The sequence below is a fragment of the Rissa tridactyla genome, chromosome 8 (assembly GCF_028500815.1).
Source record: "Rissa tridactyla isolate bRisTri1 chromosome 8, bRisTri1.patW.cur.20221130, whole genome shotgun sequence".
Classification (NCBI taxonomy): Eukaryota; Metazoa; Chordata; class Aves; order Charadriiformes; family Laridae; genus Rissa; species Rissa tridactyla.
In genome coordinates this window covers 30,779,173-30,796,202 of record NC_071473.1, presented here as the reverse complement: position 1 = coordinate 30,796,202, position 17,030 = coordinate 30,779,173, and the positions used below count along the sequence as shown (strand labels likewise).

The 17,030-nt window shown below is 40.0% G+C and overlaps 1 protein-coding gene across 13 annotated transcripts in view; it reads right to left on the bottom strand.

Moving 5' to 3' along the window:
* Nucleotides 1–7,173, bottom strand: part of PTPRC (protein tyrosine phosphatase receptor type C) — a 64,258-nt gene extending 57,085 nt beyond the window's left edge. For 7 of the 13 annotated variants that reach the window (XM_054211986.1, XM_054211989.1, XM_054211990.1 and 4 more), the window contains exon 1: nt 6,886–7,069. In XM_054211986.1, coding sequence (XP_054067961.1) covers nt 6,886–6,952 — 67 coding nt within the window. In that variant the 5' untranslated portion in view covers nt 6,953–7,069. The other 6 variants (XM_054211980.1, XM_054211985.1, XM_054211988.1 and 3 more) reach the window with 2 other exon arrangements.
* Nucleotides 7,174–17,030: the final 9,857 nt, after the last annotated feature.

Here is a 17,030-nt window from a genome sequence, read left to right as displayed (position 1 = left end):
TTCTTCCAAGGAAGAGTGATACGAATAAAGAAATCCTCCAGATTCTCTATCCAAAACTCATTAAAATCAAAAGATGTCTCTAAGGTGTATATGTATGTGATTCTGCATTCATTTTAGACCTCTGAGGTCTATCTCAAGAAGATTAACTAAACTGCTGCAGTAGCAACATTGATTATCTTTCCCTCGATGTGCGAGCATACTTTTTAAATCGTGTGCTGATAGAATCAACTTGGCCTGCATTTCTCTAGAACGGTTGGTTTATGTTTATAAATGCTACCACTCAGGCTCCTAAACCACCTAATTTACTAGAGAGGCTCACTATTATATTTACCCCTAGGTGTGGAGGATGCTTTGTAACATGAAGCCTGTTGCAGCCATGGTCAGTTTAGCACACCTTCTCATCTCATCTGCAGACATGGAAAGTAAAAAGCTGCCAGCACTCTTTGTGTGCCTCACCCAAAATTGGTTAAAATGGAGACTACAGTTGATGTGATCGTGTTTTAGAGAATTTCAGATTTGCTGACGTTAAGCACAGTATGAGTTGTTCTTACTCAGCACAAGGTATCAGCTCCCCATTGACAACACCTGTGCTTCAGGAGCGAGAACAAGGCAGTAATTTATGCACAAGTCATTTGTTTCATACTTTTAGTTTTCTTTGCTCAGACACACGATTCAAAATACTCTAATGCACAACCAGTTTCTTCAGATTAATGTCTGGTACTTTACAGGTTGCAAGAAGCAAGCATCCCTCAGAATGTTTGAAGGATTATGACTACATATTGCAACAATTTAACAGATGACGAAACTGAGATCTAGAGAAATGAAAACGACTTAACATTTCACACCATGAGTTTCTGAGACAGCCTAGACTGCAGCTGACCTCCGTCTCTTAGATCTTATTCTAGAAGCTCGACTCTGCTCTGCCATTTATCTTATGCTTTTTTCCACCTACAAATGTCTTAACTCCCAAGGATCCAGAAACAGTTCAGGGACTAATACTATCTTAAATATTCATTCACAGCTTCTGCAATGTATATGACTACCTGGAAAGGCTTTACTAGCCCTATATTTTTGTACCATCTCAACTGAGGCTCTGTATTGTACTCCATTTCCCAGAGTGTAAAATCTTCCAGGTCATCTAGTACATATATGCTTCATTTAATAGATTGCAATTTCCTTATATGTTGTACACAAAGCTTCATTGTATGGCTTCATTTTTCTCTTAAGACAGATAATTTGGTATTTTTTATTTTTATTTTTTGTTTTAGGAAAAGAATTTATTTCGAAAGGGAATTAAAAATATTGCTCCATGGAATCCACATTTTTGCAACAACAAAAAAAGTCGTTCATGCACAACAAAAGATACCTCCAGAGCTCTGTGCAGGGCGGTGGGATTATGAATGAAGAACAGACAGATTGTAAGAGGGGTCTTTGAAACTAGAGAATAGAAACCTAAGCAAGCAGGCTAGCCGAGGCGGCACTGACACAGAGGGAATAACTGGAAGAGCAGTACTGCAAAGTAGTGGTATAAAATAAGAGAAGTGGATCCTGTTAGCTACACAACGCTATGGATAATATAAGCTGGCACTGAAGTGCTCACAGCTAGTTTCTAAAATCCTGGCACTAGAGGCCCCAAACTGCTTTACTTGAAAGGGAAAGAAGCCTGGAAATAGATAAAATGCTGTAACAGTTACTGAAACAGCAGTGAACAAGATCTGTTTGCCAGTGTATGGACAGCCTGGAAATACATCAGGACACACAGCACAACAGCCTGAGAGACAGTAAAGTTTCAGGGGAAAAAAAACAGCTTTCGCAACTGTATCTGTTATTTTAATCTTGATATTTACAGGAGGAAGTCAGAGTTTTGCCACATTAAAGCTTTTTACCACTTTTTGCACAGAAGTGCTTCGGGGCCTAAATTGGGCTTTGGAGAGAGTAAACTACTCCCCCAAAAATGTTTTGGATGTTCAGCATTTGCTAATTTTACCTGGAAGAAGTAACTGCTTAATTTCTAGTTATGTACGATTATAAATGAACAAATGTGAACAACGGACATCTCTGCAGGGTGCAGAAAGCAGCAGAGCTCAGGGACCATCGCTGTGTCCCCGGCAGGGCTGGCAGTCATGGCCCCAGCAGCCACCTCCAAGGGCACGTCTGTCCCAAGCAGGGCATGGACGTCCAGCACAGCCCCATCTAAGCTGCCACATTCCTGCAATGCACATGTTGTTCCTAGGGTTTGAAAGGAGCCACAAAGAGCTGAACTCACGCTAGCAAGCCTTGCCCAGCACATGATGCTCTCCTGCAGTGCCTCCCAGTCCTCCACTGTCTCGGGTCCAGGTCTGCAGCCCCCACCGCCCTGAGCTCCCCCGTCCTCACTCCTAGGGCTGGCAGCACGGGAGGAACTGCCACCCAAAGGGCAACGACAGTGGCAAGGCTCAGGGCACAACATGGGGTAACGCAGAGACACCCAAGCTAACTCTAAACAAGGTAGTTGAACGAGTACGAAGGGAAGTCAAGCCATGGCAGCAGAGAGCTCGTTGTGGGTTAATTTATTCTGCCTTCCTGCTGGGCCAGAGGTATGCTTATGAATATTAACTCTTAAAACTAGATCAAGAACGTAAACAGAGGCCAGAACATTTTCATGGCCTGCTGTTCTCGTTTCCTTGCTCCCAGCATGGTACAGTGTATACCACAATGCAGCTGCACAGGAAAGGAAAACAGGACAATTTTCGTGCACTATATACAATGCATTCATAATTCCAGTGTGTAGACTGCCTACTTGTTTAATGCATACACACACTCCCGGGGAGGCGGGCAGTTCTGCAGATAGGTCACAGGAGTCAGAAAAACAGAGCTTGATTCCTGATACTAGGAACATTTTGAAGTCACTTCATCCTGCGTCCTCCCCCGGCTTCTTCTGTCTTATCTCACTATACGTGCAATGTTTCTAACCCACTCACTGTGGATTTGAGCTTCAGAACCTACATATATAAATGTCAGTTCACCAAAATAAAACTAAAACTAAAGGAACTGGTTCCAACATACCACGCCACTGAGAGCTGGATTTTCTTTAGAACTGGTCTCTGCATGGCAGTTTTACAGCTTTAGGTCCGTACTTGTAAAACATTCTCAGTATGTTAATACACTGATGCGAGTGAATACGGAATGACTAGCAAATGTCTTTTCTATGTAGGAAAGACCCATTAGTCCAGAACCAATGTCTCTTGCCCTGCCTGCAGTTACAATCAATATACCACATCAGCAACCTGGCCATCTGCTCCTTATGTTTGTACACATCTAGTTGAATGGGTGAAGAAAATTACACGTTTGGTCCAAATCAGTAGCTAATTGTAGTCCAGAAATCATGTAGCTACGCTGATGCGCTGCTGTGCTCCCATTAACGTGTGTCCTGCTGGTGGCTGAAGTACACCACCAAAATGAAACAGAACGGCTTCCAGTTTAGAACTGGCGTGGGTCCGGCCGGCCCAGGCAGCGAGCGGGACTGCCTGCAGCCAGGTCCATACACAAACCCTCTGCCTCAGTTGGTTTTGGTTAAAATACTGGGACTGCACAAGGTGTGAAAAGCAGGCACTTTGTTTCAAATGATTAAGAGGCCTTTGAGCGCAGGAACTCCGTTGTATATATTTCAGAAAGCCTTAAGTACATCACTAAAAAATAAAAAAAAAATATGATACGGTCCTAAACAGAACCTGCAGTGGGGCATCCAAAAGAGGAATACACCAGAGGCAGTACTCTAAAGCCTTCAGTTCACTTTCTTCTACCTTAATACCTATCCTCCTGCCAGAAAAATTCCCTTTCTCCTTCATCCTACACACAGAACGAGCCGAGACTGCTAAGTTACGCTACTTAAAAACTAGGTCTGCCAGACTCTTTCCAAAGGGATAGACCAATCTGTGAAAAAGCTTTTCACTGACAGCCGAAGCCATAGGATGAGCTATACTGACGCTGATGGCTGTGTGAGGAAAACATAGCACTTCCAGGTGGGAACCTCCACAGCTGTTGGGCGTGGAGACTGCATGGCATCAGGTTTCATGTGCCTGCCAAAGCTTGGTACTTTTAACCTGGAAAATAAAAAAGTCACACCCCAAACTACCAAGCAATTATTTGGTTTCCTGAAATAAAGGAAGTGGCTCAGAAGTGGGTGAAGGCTTTTGAAAGCTGTCAAATTGCTAATACTTTTGTGGAGGGTGGGGAAGGAACATGAATTAATGATCTCATGGAAAAAAAAGGGCTTTTCCTACGAGCATTTCTTTTTCTTTTTTCTAAATGGAAGCGAAGGTTTTTTCCTGTTGTGTTTTTTGGGTTATTTTTTTGCGGGGTGGGGTCTTGGGGTTTTTTTTTGGTGGTGTTTTTTTTTTTTTCTTTTTTATTGAGTTGTTTTGGGGGGGGTGTTTTGTTCTGGGTTGTGGGTTTTTTTCCCCACAAACAGGAATTGATGCATTGTAGCAGGTATAATAGCATAACTTTTTTGATTGGGAAGTCATCCTGGATATTAGAAGGTGTTATGTTATCAATCTTACACTAAAGATTTTAAGAAGCACACATCTGGCAACTAAAGATTTTAGTAAAGATAGCTATTCCATGTAGGCAGAGATGAAAGACTAACAAATAGTGCACAAAACACTGATGGATTTAATGGCATATTTCAGAACTGCGAATGTTTACAAGGACAGATTGAACTCCAAGTCTGGTGTTTATTGGTACCATATATTGGTGCGTATGGCTACATCCACAAATACCACTAGTCTTCTATTTCTTACCCGGATAACCAGCTGGATACATTTCCTTTATTTGGGGGATTTGCATAGTGAAAAGGCCTTTGTAGAGGCTCTAGATATTCCTAACTTTTTTGTTTGTTTTAACGTAGTTTGATGCTCTTAAAAGTGGCTCGGTGATTACAAGAAATTACAGATGTTTTATAGGATGTCTGTGCTTGTGGTGGGAGTCAGACAACCTTAAAATTTCTCCTGCTAGGTCTTCAAAATCACTAGATACAATAGTAATAATAATAGCAATAACAAAACAAATCCCGAAGCCCACCCAACACTTACTAACAAGTGCCTGAAAATTGTTCTTGCCATAAAACCAAAGCCTACACCACCTTTTCCGAATGTTGCTCCTCCATTAACAAACTCCTCCCTAGAAGACTGCCCAGCTGCCCAGGCAGACTACGAGGTAGAGTAACCTACACAGCAAAGATGAAGTACAATGGTTCTGTCGCCCTGACAGGGCAATCAATCCCTATGCCAAACTACACAGTGAAAACAAGGGCTGTGAGGCTGAGTACTTGATACTCCAGTGCGAGACTGCCAATTGCTTTAAGTGTACTAGAGAGGAGTCAAAACTTATCATTTCCTTGAGGCTTTTCTGTTTAGTAGAATTATGTAGAGAGGACCTGGCCTGAGCTAGACGACTGTGTGTGGACACAGAAAATAACCATTACTGGAAATAAAATACTGCTACGCCTCTTTCTGTCTTCCAGCCCTGTCTGTCAGCTAACACATTGACTGACTGTGGAGGTGGCTGAGAGAGCAGACAGTAACCTGCCCTTTCTGGAGAAAAGGGAGCGGTGGGAAGTCTCAGAAAGACTTAAAAAATGGAAAGTAGGACAGCAGATTAAAAAAAAAAAAACCTACAGGAAAAGCAAGGGATTTTTGATTTTTCCTCTACAGTATAGCATTCACTTGTTTTCTTACAATATCCAACAGCTACCAACCAGATTTATTCAGCGTTGCCTCTGTTCAGAGACTTTGAAGGACAAGAGAACTAATGCTCAGGCTTCAAATGGTCTTCTTAGCTGGTTATCAACCAAAGGCAGATCATTTTCTTGCTTACATCAGTGTAAACCTGGAGTTACTACAGTGACATGATGATAGAAGCATGCATAAATTCAATGTATGTGAAAAGAGGTTTCAGCCCTGCATATAATTTGCTGCCATTTCAGAATATATGTTTCAAGTGACTTTTTAGGGTGAACATTACTTAAGAGAACAGCTTTTGTGTCTGCCATTAACTATCCCAAATTACATTAGCTAGCTAAACTGATGGAAAGTACAGATATGTAGAATGCTGCATGTTCTTTTCAAGAAAATATTTTCTTAAACATATATCCATTTTTTTGTCTTTGTATAAAGTGTTACCTCAAAATTAATTGCTTTTCTTGCTACTCAAGTTATCTGACACATCTAGCACGTTTTGCAACATCAGCCTCTTGGGCTCTATCTTTCTCTTATAAAATTAAAAAAAGTCAAGCAACAAATTAACCTGCAGTGGGGTAATTAGACAATTAAAAATTTTGAAGGCTCTTTAAGAAGCAGTTTTTATAACATAAATAATTTGTATTTTATAAAGTTAATATAAAATAAGTAATTTCCCAACTGTAGAGGGTAACTTACGATGTTTAGATTTTTTTGATAACCCCACTGCAGTAAAAATCAAAATTTGAGGAACTGTAAGCAGATTCTGAAATCAGGGAGTGGCTGAAATGGATGGAAAGATTTTTTTCTTGAAGGATTTAAACGCAGAAAACAGAGTACTGCATCATGAGATGAAACCAAACATAAAAACTGTATTGAATAGGTTCACATAAGAGATCCAGGTGTATTCTTTTTCAAATACAACTACAAATACTTCTTTTCAAATGGTTCCTATAACTCTCGCGTATGACCGTGCGGAAGACATTTTAGCCGTGTACATTACGCATCAATCTTCCTGATCTAGGTCTGACACCATCGCATACAACTGTATTCTAGTTTCTCAACAAAGATGTTATTTCTCCACTTTGCAAAACTTTTCATTTGTTTTACTTGTACAGAGGACATTAAAGGATCAAAATGAGAGAAAGAAATATCAATTACTACCTACCTTTGACAAAAGCATCCTGTCTCAGAAATGCAACACCAAATGCTAAGAGTTTAAGCCACAAAAACATGGTTACTTCTGGAAATCAGGCGTATCCTTATGAAACAGCATGTGTCTCTCTCTGGAAAGCAAAATAAGTGTTATCTGTCTGCAAAAGAATTTCTCAGCAATACTTGAACCAAAAAGGAGAATAACTAGGCACGTACATTGCACTGCCTGCTTATCTGTGAGGGAGTTGCTTCCTCTGTTACCCCGAACTAACCACTCGCAAACTCGCTATGCAGTTTAGTGATGTCAGAGACAACTACTTCTTCAAAAAAAATTCTTTCAGTTTCCAGGAAGTCAAGAGGGTTTTTCTTAAGTTGCTGCAGTAACGCTCAGCTTCCTTAATTCAAACGAAATAGATCATTTTCAGCCATTTCTTTCTACTGAGGAGCTCAACAAGACTTAACTTTTCAAAGGACTGGATTTAACAAACAGTCATTCTTTCTCTTCGTATTCACCTTTCTATTGCACACATGCACCAACTTCTGTGTTATGGATGCTTCTTGAGATTCCTGTTGAGAGAAAGAGAAACCTAAACCATTAGTCAACAAAACCCTTATATTGGCAACCAGGCCTTCATTAAAAGATGCATCCTGAAGTGAAGTGACTGCTGATTAAAGGGAAACCCTTTAAACATCGGATATACTTCTGAATCTTTCTGCAAGAATGCTATTCAAGGTATGACAGTAATACATAACAAATGGATAGAGACAGTCTGTTTTCTGTAATATTCAGTGCCTAGTTAGGTAGCTCAATGCAATTCTTTACCATGATAGTACCAGACGATTGTGGTCCCTTTCCTGGAGCTGATGCAAGGTACACTAAAGATATTTTCCCTTGCTGCGTGCACAGAGACAGTACTCAACAACTTGACAACAAGTGTTCATTATACAGTAGATTACAAAGGGAATAAATGTTGGGATTGCTTCTCTTATTGGAGGTCTCAAAAGTTTTAAAAGAACCAGCAGAACCCTGTCACAAGACAGATAAAGAAGGGAAGAGAATATATTTGTGCTTATTCTTTGTATCATAAGTCTTTCAGAGACTTTCTAAGCATCACACAGGAAAAAGTTGCACAAATTCACATAATAATTCACAGATGATGTGAGTGAATCAAACTCCTCATGAGATTAAACACAGCTTCTACAAGTCTAACTTTAAGTCTTATAACACAGGCCAAAATCTTAGCTTCCATTAAGCAGTATGCCTCTATACGAACTGGCTGTAATAATAATTATACTGTTAATGTGTTCAGAACAAAACTGATATAGTGATATCACTCTGACGTTCCAGAGACTCCAACTTTGATATACAATAACTTCACCATCCTGGCGTTGCCGCAAATTGAATTTGGACTATAACCATACACCGTCTGCAGCACCTTAGTCCCAAAGACCAAAGACAAAACCAGGATAACAGAAGGGCTGAAGTGTGCCCTCTGATGAATAGAGTGCATGAGATCCTGTGGAGAATTTCACATAAAGGCTCTCAAAAAGAGCCAGGCTCCATTTGTACGTGCCCTTCCCCAGCAGTTTTATACAACCTCCACTCAACTTTTCAAGCTGTGTCCCCAAGACAAATTCCTGCACAGTGGACTTTTACTGGCTGTGTGACATCTACAAAGTCTCCATAGCACTTAAATATTACAACATATCATGTATACTATTTAGCGATAACATCACACACTCTAGCTATCATGCAATTTGGGTATAATATTATTATACTTATTTAACAGTTGAGAAACCATAAACCATCAACTGTTAAAATTATGGACCAAAGTTACAAATGAAATTCATGGAGGATTCAGAGACCTGAACCGTATATCGTAAGTCTCAGTGAACTGCTAAGAAGAAAAATATCTCTTTCTGAGAGCAGATCCTTCAATCAGCAAATTATTTCAGTGCCATTTTCTGGCAATGAACCATTACCCTGTAACTGAGAGAGAACACCTTCCCAGAAATTACATAGCATCTTTGATTTCAGATTAATCTCAGATGTTTTAATATTCCATCAGCTTGCAGCGCATTTGAAATACAAATCTCAGTAATCTGTCTATTTGACATTTGTCTATATGGATGACTGAGGAAGAAATAAAGGATATCATGGTACTAAAACAATGACTTTTCAAAGACTCTAATTAAGAAGCCAATATTTTTACTACGCGATACCATGTGCATTTTAGTCACAAAGTCCTCAAAACAGCTGCAAAGCTGGCCTAAGAAGGGGGCAGGAATCATAGAATGGTTCGGGTTGGAAGGGACCTTAAAGATCATCTAGTTCCAACCCCCCTGCCATGGGCAGGGACACCTCCCACTAGATCAGGTTGCTCAAAGCCCCATCCAGCCTGGCCTTAAAAACTTCCAGGGAACTGTGTGACAAGAAGCAAACTCAAGATTTCTCCCCTCATAATAAGCAGGTAATTGTCAACTACATACACAAAGCTAGAAGTTACTCAAAAGAAAGTTCAAATTTAAGCAAAAAACACAGAATCAGACAAAGGGAATCAGTATACTCTGCTAGTGTCAGAACTGACAGAGCAGTCTCAGCTCTGCTGGTTAACAACGGAGGGCAGTTTAGTTCTTCTCAGCCATGGGGGAGGTCAAGAAATGGTTGGTGCAGACTTGCTGGGTGGAAAGCGTGGTCCATAAAAGCAGTTGCTCCGGTAAAAGAAAGAAAAGAAGATGGTTTGAAAGAGAAATTACTACAGTGTTGGGTTGGCTGATGGAAAGGATATAAGCCTTTCTGTTTCATTCTTCTGTCAAGGAGAGATTGCTTGGTTTTGCTAGCTAAGATCACTGTGTTGTGAGCAAGCCAAAGAACAGACTACAAAGTATGGAAATTTCAGTTCCAGTGTGGTTCAGACCTGTGCTGAAAGCGATACTCTAAAGATGCTATAGTTGGATTTTACACTCATCAACTTATATTGTGCTCCATATCACATAGGTTCAGTCTGCAGCTTTCTATAGATTAATATATTAGGGCTACACCGCTGTATTAACAGCCTACATATTATTTCCTATTCATGGCTCGGACAGAATTAATCACAAATGTGTTTAAGGCTACTAGAACAAATGAAGTATTTTCCCAAATATAAACCGCAGTCTTCTTCCCAAGGATAAACCCAAAACGCCACTTTTGGGGGAGTGGAAGGTATTCATTTACTCTGCTTGCAGATTAAGCAATGGGCTACTAAAATAAATCCTGTCTTAGGACACGGCCTTAATTTTCAATCAGCCAAATGATTATGTCAGTATGTGACTATAGTGGTATGCTTCCCCTGAGCTGGAAAGAATCAAGGCCAGAACCATCAATTTTTACTATTAAGGATTTCTAAAATGGTTTTAAAAAATCTGTGTAGATACTTAAGTTACCCATCTGTTTGGAAGTCTCTCACTTTTGTAAGTTATCAAAAGAGCCAAAGTACACAAAACAAAAAACACTGTAAGAAACGAATCTTTCCTTCTCTGATTCACCTATCTTGCAACACGGTACATTTATTAAATTACCATAAACATCTCCATATTATGTGCAGTTAAACACCAGCTCAAAGGGCAATTATATCGCTACTACAAAAAATTTCTAAAAATATGAAGTGCAAATAATAATCAGCTTTCCTTTCAATTTACATCTGAAACTTTTGGAAAAGATCACAAATAGATGTCTCCTGCTTCATACCAAAAATTTATAGAATAGAGCCCTTGAAATATAGAGGAAAAAAGGGAATTCAAAGTAGAAAGAATTAAAGCAATATGTCCTTGCTCCAGATGAGTTGCAAATATCGTTATGAAGCAATTCACATAAATTTGCATGAAAATACATTGAAAACATAATCATAAAATAATTAGTCATTCTAATTAATTTCAAGTGTTTTGTGACATAAATGTTTGTTATACCACTAATTATTACATTTGAAAATATTTCTATGCTGAAGCTACCATACATCTGCAGATAAATTAACCATCCCAGACCTAAACTTTTAAAAAAAAAAAAATTGGAAAAGGAAACAACAAATGAAAAACTCACAAGAAATAACAGAAACATAAAATGAATTGCATTTCAGAACTAGCTAGTAGTTTAGAGGAATATATGCAGGCTATATTCAGCTTCAACCTCTAAAATACATAACTGGGTTTGATTGACAATCACCAAAAAAAAGATTGGCTCTACTGTGAGAGTGAAAGAGTGAGAGTCTCAAAGAAACATACTATTAGATTCTGTATACTCAGATACTCTACCTTTGCAATAGAATTCTGAAATAGATAATGTAAGGAGGGAGGAAAATCAAGTTATTCTATGGAAAGAAGCAATAAAAATTCCCACAGTTTTTGATTTGCATTGATTTACACATGACCCAGATGTCCCACATGAGAATAATAGTTGTTGAATAAGGGGATGATGATAAAGATATCATCAACCCTCATTCCCAGTTTTCTTTCTCTCCCACCTCTGTGTCCTTGGCCAGGTCTAATAAATGCTCACAGCATTTGATACAAGCCCTTGAAGCAAGGGTCCCCCTCTGGCAGGGAAGTATTTCCCTCCTAACCACATATCCTTGTTCTTGGCAGAGTGACTTGAGTTAGATGCAAAGAGGAGGCTCAGCACAGATGGACATTTCAGTGCCAGCCCTAAACTGTTTCCCTGAACAGGGGAAGGGCAACTGTTCCTGCTCCCAGGGCTGAGTCTTAGGTCTGGGCCTAGGCAACTGTTCTCCTGGTTAAGCCAGGAGGGAGGTCTGGTTCTCTCACTGCTAATGAGACTGCAGCATCAGAGCAGGGAGTTGTGATCCTCAAAACGCTACACATGCCCATCCTCCTGTGCAATCTCTCATAACACATCAGGCAAAAATGCTCTAGTTAGTGACTGGTCCTAATAGTGCAAAAGCTCTGCCCAGATCTCAAACAATCTTAGAGCTTGCTGAGAAAGACCAAGATCTCTAATAGCCTCCACAGTCGCTGCCGGCTTCCTTTCTACCAGAAGGCGTTTCTGCAGCTCTGTTTTGTAAGTTGTGCTGCACAAAGGCATCAGATTAAAGAGCGCACTGGGCATGGTGTGATCCTCAAACACTACTACACAAAGCATTTCACATTTTTTGCTTCTGAAGGCAGCTTTGCTTAGCGGTGGTCCTGCTTGGCCAGGTCTTATCACGGTGTGTAGGCAGAACCAAGGCAGAGAAAGAAAAAAATCATCTGAACGTGCTTGATTCTGTGGTTAAGCAGATTTCATTTCTCAGAGTATTTCACTGACTTTCAAACAAAACCAAACGGACAGCTTGGGCTGTACTTGCTTGTGCAGGAGCTCACAGGGAATGAAGTCACCCATTAAGGCAATTGTACTCAAGTGGTAAACCTGCAAAAAAGGGTCACAGCACTTTCAAATACATCAAAGAAAAGAGAAGGATGAGCGACAACTGGGGAGTAAAAAGGTACCCGTGTAGGCCAGATAAACACAAGCACTTTTCCATAGCTCCTTGCTCTACAATAGCTTTCCTAGGGGGACAGTTCAGGATGTGTGGCATCTCGCTCTTTTCAGTACAGACTCCTGCCTTATTTCCTCCCCCCAAGTAACAGTGACATCTGTCTGTGTGTGTGTGTGAGAAAGTACGGACGCATGACACCTCCGCCCTTGAACAACTCCATCATAGGCTAATGCAGCTAAAAAAATCCCTTACTGTTCTTCAGGGGAAAAGCCAAGGAGCTGGTTCCTATTCCAATGAAGGGTAGAGGAAAGTAGAGAACAGCCATAAAAATCAGCACTATCTACCCTAGAGGCAGGGAGAGCACAAACTGTTCATCCACATAGACATTGAGACTCCCCTCTTCCACCTCACAGCGTTCCCAAAACCGTTCCCAAAACCGTTCCCTACCTCTGCCTGGTACCACAGAGCTGGGAAGAAACAGACTGGAAAGATGGAGGGAAAGCAAGAGTAACACTAACTAGGGTATGAGCAGCGTTTTCATACAGTCACAAGTCAAATAAATTTGTGCCTCAGGTTGGATTGTTACGGGTTGCCCCCAGAGGATCGGACCCTGTATCTGCCATCAGGTATCAAGTAATAGCCATGCTTACCCTGCACGCTAACACCTACAGGGCCTGTGCCACCCAAAAACTGTCATTCAATGCCATAGGAACCATGACCAAAAGATGCCAGTGAAACCACACTCTTTTTGCTCTCTCTTCATATGATTTCATGCTTCTTGGTTTCACCATGGTCATTCCCTAACAGTTTAGCCAAATAATGATGGGGTATTTGTCTTCCTCATCCAACACAACTTTCAAGTCCTGATTCTCAAAGTCATTATAGCGACACTTTGGTGTTCGCCAGAAAGAATTTTAACTGGGTTGCATTTTTTTGAGGTTTATTGTTTTGTTTTGTTTTTTTTAATTCAGGAAATGGTGTTCTCCACTGGTACCTAAACCTGATTGCTGTTTTGCATTAACATATTTACAAAGTGTTCTATAAACTAGTTTTCTCAAGAAATGCGTTCTTAAGAAGCTACCTTTGTTTTCTTTTTGTCCAGAGGCCTTGAAAGAATAAAGTACGGAGCATGTAATTCAATAAAAATTCTCTACACACTCCATACATCGCTTGGATTTAAAGTTATGCACACTTTCCTTGTTTTGCATAATTATCCTTGCATAGAAGTCAGCTCTTATGGCTCAGCTCAGTTACACTGATATTCACCACGGCTGCACATCAGAATTAAACAGTTCCACAGAATCTGAAGGCACACACCTTAGCAAACACTAATGGACACAGGATAAATTCATCCCAAGGGCAACTCTGTTTAGATCAAGGGAGGTACCTCCATTATGCATTTCATCCTGTAAATTTAACTTGACAGCCTTACTGTGAAAACATTGTTCATGCTAAAGAATACATATTATAATGCTCTTAAATTTATGTTGAATATTTGCTAAGGAATTTATTTTGCACATACTTTTTCAGGCTTGTTGGCAATTGCCAAGAACGATTTCTTGAAGAAAGAAAACATTTTTACTTAATATGTCATATTGGATCAAATTATTTTAAGGTCAAGAGTAAACAATACGGCTCTTTGTGCAGGCATACTGCTGTGCTGCGATCAACCCCCAGGCGATGATGATTTGACATCTTCACTTCATATGCTGCCTGCATGATCTACGCTGTACCTGCTCAGGACAGGGATCGTATTTTGGTATCCCTGAGGCACTATTCACAATCTGGCCCAAAATGAGCAGTAAGTCTATGATAAGCTCTCAGAAGTGCCAGACGCTTACTTCTTGCTTACACATAAAATCATTCCAGGGTAACACCAGGCACAGTTATTGTGAAATGGGTGTTCTTGAATAGCTCTGTTTAACATGCCCCCTTAGAATTTGCTACCCTTATGACAGTGGTAGCATACCCATAAGCACTGAGCCAGATTTGTGCTCAACATCTGCTCCTCCGCCTGGTTTTGAGTGAGTGCAGGATGCTGAGAACAGCTCAGGATTTAGCCTGATATACGGCATTCAAACATTGCATAATGAATGTGTTCACTTCACATGATGAAACATCAAATAAACATTTTTACACACAGTGTCTTTTCATCGTAACCTTCCATCATCCTTTCATCATCCATTATCATCATTATCATCATTATCCATTATCATCATTAATGGTTTCAAACTGAAAGAGGATAGATTTAGATTGGATAGCAGTAAGAAATTCTTTCCTGTGAGGGTGGTGAGGCACTGGAACAGGTTGCCCAGAGAAGTTGTGGATGCCCCATCCCTGGAACTGTTCAAGGCCAGGCTGGATGGGGCTTTGAGCAGCCTGGTCTAGTGGGAGGTGTCCCTGCCCATGGCAGGGGGTTGGAACTAGATGGTCTTTAAGGTCCCTTGCAACCCAAACCATTCTATAATTCTATGATTTTGAAAGGGAAAATTAAAAGGAAGGAAAACATTTATTTGAACATTTGCTACCCATGGACCATGGCAGATTTTTCCTTCTCTTACTCCAGTTCTCCTTTGTTTTCCATTTCCATTTCTACTAGTGCTAACCTCTAGATTTCTTATAGACACTCATATAACTTTGTCTCAGCAAATGAACAACCGCAGCTTTAAAAAGCAGGGAGCTGAATGTTAGGCAGGGAGCTGTGCTCTGCGCAATCACACTGAAACTCGGGAGTTGTACCGCAGCTGGAGGTGTCAAATAAACTCCCTCTGTGCACGTTCCCCCCAATAACCTTCACCAAATCTACCCTGCCTTTAGCGAAACTGATTACTTGCTTGCTGATTGCTTCCTATTAGCTAATCCGTGTCTGCAAGTTAATTTTCCCAAATTATATGCAAAATTATACACAACAATATGACACACTGTAGTAAATGCTGTCTTACCTGCACCACACAGATGCCAAAGCCATAGTCCTGCCATATTTGTAGAAGGCCTGACAGAACATGACTGAAAGCAATAGTAATACCACTATTACTATTGCTAATTACTAATAGTAATAACACAAAAGAGCCCACTCAGGAGGGGAGAGAAAAAAAAAAAAAAAAAAAGTAAAATGCCTACGGAAACAATCTTTCCCAATGTATTTACATTCTGGTTTCAAAATAGCACTCATGTGCCTCATTGCAGTTCACTGGGCCTTCCCTTATCCCTTGAACGTTGTTTCCTGAGTGGTCTGTAGCGTACTTGAAGACATGTCTGTTTATTCTAAAGCTAGTGCTTGAAATAACCAAATAGGGCGGGGATTTTAATTTTTTTTAAATTTTTTTTTTTTTTTTTTAAAAACAACTTTACCTGAAGCAAGCCAAGACCAGTGTCAGGATAGGCTACTGAACCTGTGTTTTGGGCTATCTTTCTACAATATGACAGCTCTAAGCTAACTGCTGGTTAGTCTGTGTCGTAAATGAGTAGACCATCTTGCTTTCTGCGAATTTTCTGTACATTTTTCGGTTTTTCCCAAGTGAGTATCTTCTGTGATGTCAACTTATGAATTGTTTGATTCTAGCACTGTGTTCTGCTTCCACCAAGGATGGTTCATTGCCATACCATATTAGCTGTGGTCTGCAAGTTCTCCCGGTGTTTTGCTATCTCTCAGATGACAGTGCTTAAATCCAAGAGTATTTGTGTTTATTTTTCCAAGAAGATATAAGATAACTTTATACGAAATGCTTTCTTAACATCCAAACTATGATTATTTTTTGGGTGGAAATGTATTCCCACAGCTGATTGCAGTCATTATGATATAGAAGCACAAAAATGGCCATGAGCAATCCATATACAAGTATAAACCACAAATATTTACCTAGAAGGCTGGTCTGCTTACAGTGATGCTGTCGGTCATCTTCTGATAGCCCATATCTTCTCCACATTTTGACATGATTTTTCTCTCTGGGGCTGTCCAAATGGGTTAGACAGACGTCTCCAAAGATAAGCATGTGGCAGGCATTACTTCTTCCTCAGTGGCTTGTCAAGAAACTGCTGCTATAAACTAAAACAGTCCAGAAGATTTCTATAATCTTAACTCATAATATGCATCTTTGAATTTGAAACAGGAAACCAGACTGATCCCACAGACTTACCTTGGACATTCAGGTCTATGTGACAACTACGTCCCTCAGTTTCCCTCCCTGTCTTCAATTTATGTTTCACACACACACGCACTGTGAGCCATCTTAAAACGTGGCAAGTTCACTATTTGATACTCAGAAAAAAGTCTGTCTAAAGATATATTGGTTGTCTTTGTTTATTCTCACACTATAAACACAACAAGGTAATTCACACAGGCAGTAAATTCAAAGCTTCTTTAAAGAAAAAGAGTTATCAAAACTGGAAGGAAACGTTGAGAAATAGTTCACTATAAGTGGAGATAAAATTTTATGAGAAATTTCTGTTGCATTAGAAGACTTCTGTAACATTGAAAATCCCATGAAGCCACATCCTGGGACACACACTTTTGAAGTATTTTTAAAGTATTGTCCCAGAAACACTTTCTATTCAGTCTTGTGTATGTCCATGTACCTTGCTTATTTGCTCCTTCAGTAAAAGTGTTGAAAAAATCTGATATTACCGCCCATCTTGCCTGACTGACATAAAAGGAGTCAGTGTTAAAAATAAAATCATTTTCTCAATA